This window comes from Salvia miltiorrhiza, chromosome 5 (genome assembly GCF_028751815.1).
Source record: "Salvia miltiorrhiza cultivar Shanhuang (shh) chromosome 5, IMPLAD_Smil_shh, whole genome shotgun sequence".
Lineage (NCBI taxonomy): Eukaryota > Viridiplantae > Streptophyta > Magnoliopsida > Lamiales > Lamiaceae > Salvia > Salvia miltiorrhiza.
The window spans coordinates 9,291,811-9,301,805 of record NC_080391.1 but is presented as its reverse complement, the minus strand read 5'-3'; the positions used below and the strand labels follow the sequence as shown (position 1 = coordinate 9,301,805).

General features: G+C 34.8%; 1 protein-coding gene across 1 annotated transcript; it reads left to right on the top strand.

The window, feature by feature from the left end:
* Positions 1-4,308: 4,308 nt before the first annotated feature.
* Positions 4,309-9,934, top strand: LOC130985820 (EH domain-containing protein 1-like). Its single transcript, XM_057908960.1, has 16 exons — positions 4,309-4,528; positions 4,643-4,722; positions 5,309-5,377; positions 5,483-5,540; positions 5,806-5,861; positions 5,948-5,990; positions 6,073-6,134; positions 6,624-6,743; positions 6,906-7,008; positions 7,126-7,175; positions 7,578-7,706; positions 7,795-8,046; positions 8,155-8,234; positions 9,149-9,275; positions 9,384-9,527; positions 9,611-9,934. The coding sequence occupies exons 1-16, from the start codon at positions 4,444-4,446 to the stop codon at positions 9,794-9,796; spliced, it is 1,644 nt and encodes a 547-aa protein (XP_057764943.1). The 5' UTR covers positions 4,309-4,443; the 3' UTR covers positions 9,797-9,934.
* The last annotated feature ends 61 nt before the right edge of the window (positions 9,935-9,995 follow it).

Sequence of the window (9,995 nt, the reverse complement as noted above, 5' to 3'; positions counted from 1 at the left end):
ACTAAAACAGTAGATTACGGGTCATAATTGCCGTCCCCGGTCAATTTCTAACCTATAACTCCCAAGAGCACAAAAGATCAACAAGCCCTCACCCACCTCTCAACCTCCCGGTTTATTGAGATGATATGTATCAAACTCCTAATCTATTGTAATTATCCTCTCCCGATTCAAATCACAAATTAGAAATGCACAAAAGGTGGCCAACCAATCATACAAGAGATAAATCTAGGACTTGAAAAGATAACAATAAGCACAATCAAGATATATATTGAACAAAGAAATCAATCCATTACAAATCCATCTAATCTAATCCCTAAGATAAGAGATTTTAGCCAAGCATATTCATAATAAAAGCAAATCTCAAGTCATAAGAAAACATAAATAAAGATATAGAGAGATAGAGATTCATAGACAAATCCTATAATCTTGATCTTCAATCATGTAGTCTTGATGAGCTCCTTTCCAAGTCTTCCCCTTCTTTATTTGATTTTGGTGTTGTTTTTGTGTGTGGAAGAGAGAAAAAATGGTAGAGAATGGAGGCTAGGGTTTGGAATTGGAGAGAATTGGGGAAGATGGAGTGGGTGTGTGTGTTGGGGATGATGAATAATGTGAGGAAAAGGGGGAGAAAGGGGTTAAAAACGCGTTTGGGGTCCATTTGGGGGAGCCCCGCCCTTTTCCCGCGGTCACGGCCCGCGTCCGCGGCCTTCAAACGTGGGGGATGCTCAGGGGACCCGCGGTCCCGCCCCGCGGCCGCGGGTGGTGACCGCGGGTGTCTCCTGAGTCGGGAACAGCTGACCCGCGGTCCCACCCCGCGGCCGCGGGTGGTGACCGCGGGCTACTGGGCGTATTGCGCAGGCCGCTCGTTTTGCTCCGTTCTCCCTCGTCCGGACTCGGATTTGGTCGCCGTTTGCGCTCACGGATTCCTCTCGAGACGCACTTCGATCTCATGTCTTCAAAATCCTCCAATTAATTCTTGATTTTCCCTGAAATCACTCCAAAACTACACCAAGGAATTAAAACTCAACAAAACTCAAAATTGGGATACAAACACATATTAGCAATCAATTCATGGGGGAAAATGACAACAATTCATGAGATATTGAGGTACGAAAACCATGTTTGTCAAGTACTGTTCAAAAAGACTGGACACCTTGAGATACAAGCTTACACCGATGCTGACTGGGCAGGAAACCCGAATGACAGAAAGTCAACAGCTGGATACTTTGCATCTGTGGGAGGAAATCTTGTCTCATGGAGAAGCAAGAAACAAAAGGTGGTTGCTCTCTCAAGTGCAGAATCAGAATTCAGAGGGATCAAGAGTGGGTTAACCGAAGTTCTTTGGCTAAGAAGATTGTTGATGGAATTAGGCCTTCATCGAACAAAGACGTGCAAATTGTACTGCGACAACAAGGCTGCCATCAGCATATCTGAGAACCCAGTTCAACATGATAGAACTAAACATGTCGAAGTGGATAGGCACTTTATCAAGGAGAAGATTGAGGAAAAGATTGTGGAGCTCCCATTTGTGAGGTCTGAAGATCAGCTCGCTGATATTCTAACCAAGGCTGTGGACTTCAAAAGTTTTTCAGAAGTTCTCTCCAAGTTGAGTATCGGAAATCCAGTCACTCAACTTGAGGGGGAGTGTTGAATATACAAAGTCAGGAAAAGCAGTACACAAAGTCAGAAATGAACAAAGCCATAAATGGAGCATGCAAAGTCAGAAATGAACAAAAATCCCTTAATCATAGGGATTTTTGTACGACTATCATCTTACCTTTGTAGTATAAAATGAATGATTGTAAATCAAAGAAATGTATCAGATGCAATACAACAACAATCATTTCTACTTCTCTCTATTCTCTGCAATATGATAAAACCATGTTTCAACAAGAATTTCATAAATATGTTACTCTAGAAAGTTAATAGTTAATACAAATTATAATGTATTAATGTTTGAATGTCCGCACCGACACCGTGCATACTACCACTAATAGAAAATGCGACTTTAAGTTTAACAATCAAAAATTCGATCGTTAAAGAACGATAGTTAAAGTGATTAAATTAAGAACGAAATTCGATCGTTATAAATATTTATTTTGATAATAAATTTTCATCATTTTTTATTTTTAACTATCAAATTTTATTTTTACCAATCAAAAATTTGGTCGATCAATAAAATTTGATCGATTTAAAAAAAAACACCTCATTTTCAATTATAACGATCTAACTTTTAATTTCTCGCACGAGTATTTCTAACGTATTTTGAGTACAATCACAGAAATAACGTATTTTGAGTATAATCACATATGCCTTGATGTACTTCATAATTTTATTGATGATCTAAATGAGTTCATAATTTTATTGGAGAAGGAAAGTTTTCAGTTTCACTTTTAACTTTTAGGAGGAAAAAAAGTTTTTATTTGAAGCTATATATATTTGGTTCTCTTTTTAGGGGCTGTTTGATTTGCAGTTTATGATTGATTAGGATTAAAATTATCTTGAGAAATTAGTGTGGATTTATATTATTTCATGGGTGTTTGATATCATGACTACTTAATCCTATATTATGTTTGATATCCATAGGATTATGTTGAATTATATTATCTAATACCAAAACTATCCTCACATAATTTTAAAAATATCATGTGTGTCCACCATTACTTGGGCATTCGCATCGATATGCGTGAGGAAGGGTAGCAAAATTTTTATCCAACTTCTCAGTATTAAATTTATCCGAGGGGGGTGGGCGGATTATTAGTATGGGTTAATCCCACAAAATAGCATGGAGAAGTAGGATTAAGTAGGAGTTGACCATATTAACTGCACATGATATCAAACATCACACTAATCTGTATTAATTTAATTTATCCTACCTATAAACCCATATCAAACAGGCCCTTAGGCGATTCAAATTTGAAAATTGCTTTTAGAAGCTAGTGTATAAAATTGAAATTGACGTGGCTCATAGCTGTCTGATTAGCTAGTTGGTTGGCGTTGTTCTGATTTGGCAAATTAACGCAATAGTTCTAATTTATTTCCAAGCCATTTTAGTCTTTGGACGCAGAATGACAGTCGTGTCTCAATAAGCAGTCGTGTGAAAATTGCTAAATAAGGACTTGTATAGAAGAAAATGATTATTTTTTTTAAAAAGCTCGAATTTTGATTTAATGGTGATTTTTTTCGCTCGAATTTATAAAAATTACATATAGCCCAAATTTATATACGTTGTTCAATTTTAATTTGAATCGAAATTTCAGACAACTGAGAAGTACATAACTCATCAGAAGTTGTCTTAGCAATTATAAAAACGAAATAAAAATTACATTAGATTTTTTTTATCTTCACATCAGTTTTCATACGTTTAATTTTAAATCAGATTAATATTTGAACTCTTAAGTGAAACAATGTCGTCTATGAGTGAAATTTTGACGCGTGCTATAAACTGAACAACGTAAATAAGTTTAGGCTATAATAGTAATTTTTGTAAATTCAAGCTAAAAAGCCACCATGAGCTCAAAGTTCGGATTATTTTTTAATAATAACACTAAAGAAAAATACATAAACAAAAAATCCAGAAAGTTGAGTATTTGTATTGATGTACAAGTATTTTACACGTATTCTAAAAAAATCGTTTTTACCCAAATTAAATTCAATTAGAAAATTTTCGGTTTGATTTGATTCAATTTAAATGAACAAAACGGTTTGATTCAATTTAAATTTTAAATACTAATTCGAGTTCAATTCGATTTAAAACCAAATCACCGGAACGCTCACTCCTAAGTCCTAAATGACACCCCTAAGCGAAAATGAATGGGGAAAAATATCCCTAATTCTAATCCCATCCACCCAGCAATTCACATTTCAAAATCTTGATTGAACTGCAAAACTAACAAAGGGAATCCAAATTTGAATGTTTTATTTCTCAACGTTCACGTGATACTATAACATATTAACGTCATGCCGAAAATATTAATCCAAATATGTAAAATATAATATCTTAAATGTAGCAGGTATTCACAATCTTTAGTTTTTTCAAATATTCCTACTAAGTAATTAAGAGTTAATTTCATGTTATACATGAATAAATGGGATATTACTACACATGGTATTACTTTAAATTTGTTGATCTTTTAAATTTTGTTTCAGCTTCAATTGCATGCTATATGGAACTGGAACATGCCTCAACTTGACTAATAGAATAGCATAGAACATTCCAACAGAGATTATACGAGTTTTAAGTAATTATATTTTGTATAAAATAAACAATCAAATATAAGGAGTTTTGTATAAACTGTATAAAATTGGAGTAATCAAACTACAGGGAGGAGGAAAGAGAATATAAAATTGGTTACTGAATTCCCTCTTTCACGGTTTTCAAATTTCCAATTGTTCTTCTCAACAGCACGCCAGATACAGAACCACTTGACGTTCTCGCCTGAAAAAATGGAAATAGCTCCAGACTCGATAAATTTGTCATCCAAAGAGCAACAGAAACTATATCAAACTTGGTTCAACTTTGCAGATTCAGGTTGCTCTTTCTTTCCTTTTTTTTTTTTTAATTAATTTTTTTTATTTCCTTCTAGCAAATGGTAGGCGTTTTACCAGATTTGTAGCTTATATGTCATTTATTATGCGTTTACAGATCGAGATGGCCGGTTAACTGGAAATGACGCGACGAGTTTTTTTGGCATGTCCGGTTTATCGAAACCTGAGCTAAAGCAGGTTTAGTTTACTAATGCGATGTTTTTGTTTCTCAGTTATCGTTGGACTGGTTGTGCATACTTGTTCTACTTCTCTTATTGTGGTTTTTATGTATAGAGGTAGTCGTGAGTATCGATTTTAGTCTGTGATTTTTCTAAACTATTGAAGCTTGCTTCAGAACCGCATAAAAAACATGTTTGTTATATTTATTGTAAAATGTATATATTTATCTATATTGTGCAGATTGAAATTAGTCTTCAATTCCCGTTTGTTGTTAGTCTTCAATTTATTAGAGATGGAAATTAGTATTTATATGTAGATCTCTAGATATCAGTAAGGAGTACTGAATATGTAGAAGTCTTTTCTTCTTTATACAAGGATCATATAAGTTTCCATTTATCTTATATAAATGAAAAAGAACATTATCCGTTTTCTGTAAAAATTTGTGACCAGCGTGTATCTGAGAGTCACCTAGTGCTAATTTCTTATTGGTCCTAATAAACCATATCAATTGCTCTACTGAGTCCCAATGTTGTATTACTGTATTTCTGCACTGCAGTTTTCTTCTTTCTATCATCTTTAATTTGCATCATTTTTGTAATTAAAGGTGTGGGCAATTGCTGATTCCAAGCGACAAGGATATCTAGGCCTGAAGGAATTCATCACTGCAATGCAGGTTCTAGTCCATTAAGAAAATAACATTTTGAGATTCAAAAAGTTATGCTCGATTCCTGGATAACTAATACTGTCTGTTATTTTGTTAAATGCTTCCTTTACTCAGCTCATATCCTTTGCACAAGAAGGAAATGAACTAAACTCAGATATCCTTAAAAGGCCAGGCAAGTGGAGAAACGTGTAATCTTTCATCATTGTATTAAATAAGACTGGAACAACTAAGCTAGCATTGATGCTATTCGTTATAAACATTTGATTTATATTTGTTCTTTCTTCTTTCGGTTGAGAACTGCATTTTTGTTTGATGCAGCACCCTTTCTTTTGGTAATATAATTATGCTAAATGATGATAAGAGATATCTTTCGAGAAAACTTTCTCTCTTTTTCTCATTTTCATTCTTCCAAGATTTTCTAACTACTGCTCTTGCAGGCTATTTGGAGACACTGAATCTTCCACATATGGAAGGTTTGGAGGCCTTAATGGAAGTAAGTATATATTAACCTTCTCGCTTTCGTGATTTTGTTAGAAGGTATGCTCCATTAACATTTAATCTTTCACATCTCTTAACCAGAAAAAGAGGTATCCAGTATCAAATGAAAATCCTGAAACCAATGGTCAGTGATGGATAATAAATTCAGTTTGTCAGTAATGGTATCCAGCATTCTTTTGAAAAATGTCTCTAACACCATATTGCAGGAAACATCCAACCAGCGCCACCAAAACCAATGAGTTTGTTTAGCACGAAGTCTAGTAAGAAGGTAACTGCATTTGGATCAACCTTTTTGTGTTTATTCATTCTCCTTTCTGCATCAAAACTGATAAATACTCATATATGTTATGGCATTGTGCTAAACAGTTTAGCTTCAGGCATTTTGAAATAATTAAGGACTTGAATTTGTTTAGCACGAAGTCTAGAAAGAAGGTAACTGCATTTGGAGCAACCTGTTGTGTCTATTAAATCTCCTTTCTGCATCAAAACTGATGAATGATCATATTCATATATGCGATGGCATTATGCTAAACAGTTTAGCTACGTGCAATTTGAAATAGTAAGGATTTCGAGCTCTCAAGACCTAGTGACCGAATAGTAACTAAAAGTGTGTATTTTAGACTGAATTTGTATTTTTCTTTTTTTAACTAACAGTTGCTAACTAGAGTTTCAATCAGGTTATGTGTCTTGCTTGTGCACATATATCCATTCAACTTTGAAGAGTAGTCTGACTTGTTGCTTTCTTTAAATTATACAGAACCATACTTCTCTCACTTCAGTTACTTCAGTGATTGATGGCTTGAAGATGCTGTACAATGAGAAGCTGAAGCCACTGGAAGCTATGTACCGTTTTAATGATTTTGTATCTCCTTTTTTGGTGAGTCATTTAAAAGACAAATTTTATAACAAAGACACACCTCGCTATTTCTTTTCTTGTATGCATATTTTTTTATTCATTTATTCTTGTATGCATATATTTTTATTCATTTATTTTTTGGGAGACATTGGTTGACTGGTTTATACTCTCTCTACTTTCCAGACTACTAGTGATTTTGATGCAAAACCTATGGTCATGCTTCTGGGTCAATATTCAACTGGAAAAACTACATTTATAAAGCACCTGCTCCAATGCAGCTACCCAGGTTGAATACTCGTATCTCACGGTTACTGAAAATGACATTAGTTCTTAGCACTCAGTAAGAATAAAATCAGTAATTGCTCATCTTTCTACTAATACATCTTTTCTTCTTCCTTTGTAGGGGCTCATATTGGACCTGAACCAACTACAGATCGATTTATCGTTGTCATGGTACATGAAAGCATCATATGTGTTTATTATAATTATTTTTGTCCTTTTGCAATTAAATCTAGAAAATGGTGGAAGATGTGGAGAATCAAATGTTCCTATGATATTAATTTTATTGTATAATTGTATAATAGGAAACAATAGAACTAAGATCCGTGGTCATCTTTCTTTGAAAGCAGAATCGTACTTGCTTTTGTGTCTGTAATCTTAAAATGCACGGTTTCTCACAGCTAGAAACATTATCCTGATACAGTAATTTGACATTTTCAGATTGATTGATTGTTTATTGGCTAGATTTTCTTTTATCTGTTGCAGTTTAGGTGTACTATGTTGTTTGTGTTGGTTACTTTTCTTTATTCAGTTTGTGTTATGTTTATATGACACACTTCTTGTCAATGTGTTCAGTCTGGGCCGGATGAGAGGAGCATCCCGGGAAATACTATTGCTGTTCACGCTGACTTGCCATTTACTGGTTTGACTACTTTTGGCGGATCTTTTTTGTCAAAGTTTGAGTGTTCCCAAATGCCACATCCAGTAAGTTACTTGTTCATGTCATGCTAATTTATAACATTTTACTGAATCAAGTTTTCCTCAATTTCTTTGCAACTTTATTTTGTTCTAGCTACTTCAACAAATAACATTTGTGGACACTCCGGGGGTTTTATCTGGGGAAAAGCAACGGACACAGAGAAGCTATGATTTCACAGGTGTCATATCATGGTTTGCAGCAAAATGTGATTTAATACTCCTCCTTTTCGATCCCCATAAACTTGACATCAGTGATGAGTTCAAACGGGTAATTTCATCACTTCATGGTCATGATGATAAGATACGTGTTGTTTTGAACAAAGCAGATCAAGTTGATACACAACAGGCAAGTTCTTACTAATCCAAAATGAGTTGATTATCATTTAAGTTTCTTTATGATTCTGTTTATGTGTTTTTCATGTAGTTTTACTGAACCTTTCTGATTCATTTGTAGTTAATGAGAGTCTACGGTGCTCTGATGTGGTCACTTGGGAAAGTCCTGAATACTCCAGAGGTATCTCGTGTCTATATTGGGTAAGTTCATGTTTCAAATTTTTTGGCTAAGTTGATTTCAATCTTATTTGGAAATACAATACAATTAATGGTTGGACTTCATTTTGGATCGTGCACATCAAACTAATACTAGAACCTATATGTTGTCTACGCTCTTGGTCATTCTCTAGTGAGATGCTCAATTAGATTGTTGTGTTGCTTAGGGATGGAAACGGGCCGGATCTGGGCCGGGTCTGGCCAATACCAGATCCAGATCCGTTTTCATATACTAGATCCAGATCCGTGGATCTGAAAATTTTGGATCCAGATCCAGATCCGTCAGATCCGCGGGTCCACGGGTCCAGATCCATGGATCTACTATTTTTAAATTAAATTAAAAAAATTTCACAAAATCAACAACATCTAATTTCCATCATGAAAAATATAACACAAAATACTTTTATCTAATTACTTTTAGTTTTTATTCTTTTGAATATAATTTATTTATTATTTTTAATTTAGTTAATATTATTAGTAAACTAAATATAAAATATAAAAAATATATATATATATATATAATAAAACGGATCCACGGGTCGGATCTGGGCCGGATCCGGATCTAAAATTTCAAGATCCAGATCCAGATCCGTTTTTAAAACTGAGATCCAGATCCAGATCCAGATCCGTCGGGTCCAAAAAATTGAGATCCAGATCCGTACACGGATCTGGACCGGGTCCAAGATCCACTGCCATCCCTAATCTGTTGCTCCAGGAAGACTTAATTTAAATTATCTTTGGGGTCCTATATGCTCTGCCATTGACATTTTTTTAAAGTCTTTCTTTCTTTTTCTGCTCTTCTTCACTTGTTAGTTGTCTTCTGCGTCTTGAATTTAGTCCTACCCAAAATATATCATCTTGTTCAGTTGATGATTGATTTTTTTATACGTGACTTCCAGATCATTTAATGACAAGCCTGTGAACGAAGCAGCTACCGGTCCTGTAGGAAAGGATCTATTTGAGAAAGAACAAGATGACCTCCTTGTAGACTTGATAGACATACCCAAAAAGGCTTGCGATCGTCGGGTAAGCAAAGCTTTTAATACCTCAACAAATGCATTGATTGCTTCTTTTGTTTTGGTAATGTAAATCTAGTACCACCGGTTAATCTTCTTATAAAAATATGTTGGTCAGATTAATGAGTTTGTAAAACGAGCTAGAGCTGTCAAGATCCATGCTTATATTATTAGCCATCTCAAGAAGGAGATGCCGGCTTTAATGGGAAAATCTAAGGCTCAACGACGATTGGTGGAGAATCTTGAGAGTGAATTTGAAAAGGTACATCTTTCTTGCTTTCCCTCTTCCCAAACCAACACAGTCCATGCACTTGAGTTCTTTGTGATGTAGAGTTTTTGGTGTAGATTCAAAGAGAGTATCACCTACCCGCCGGAGACTTTCCAAATGTGGATCAATTTAGGGAGGTCTTGACTCGTTACAACATTGACGATTTTGAGAAGTTGAAGCCAAAAATGATTCAAGCTGTGGACGACATGCTCGGTTATGACATTCCAGAGCTATTGAAAAACTTTAGGAATATATATGACTAGGAAATCTTCAAGAAGGCTTGAAGTTGTATTTTGGAGATGTATTGTGCAGCTCGGTTTATCTCTTTCCATTTTGTGAGTTTAAAAATATATTTGTTGGTTTTCTATAAATATAGACAATCCTTTGATATTGGTAATCAATTATTGGGTGTTTTATGTGAAAAGCTACCAAGCAGCCATGGTCCATGAGCTCTTGAGTTGT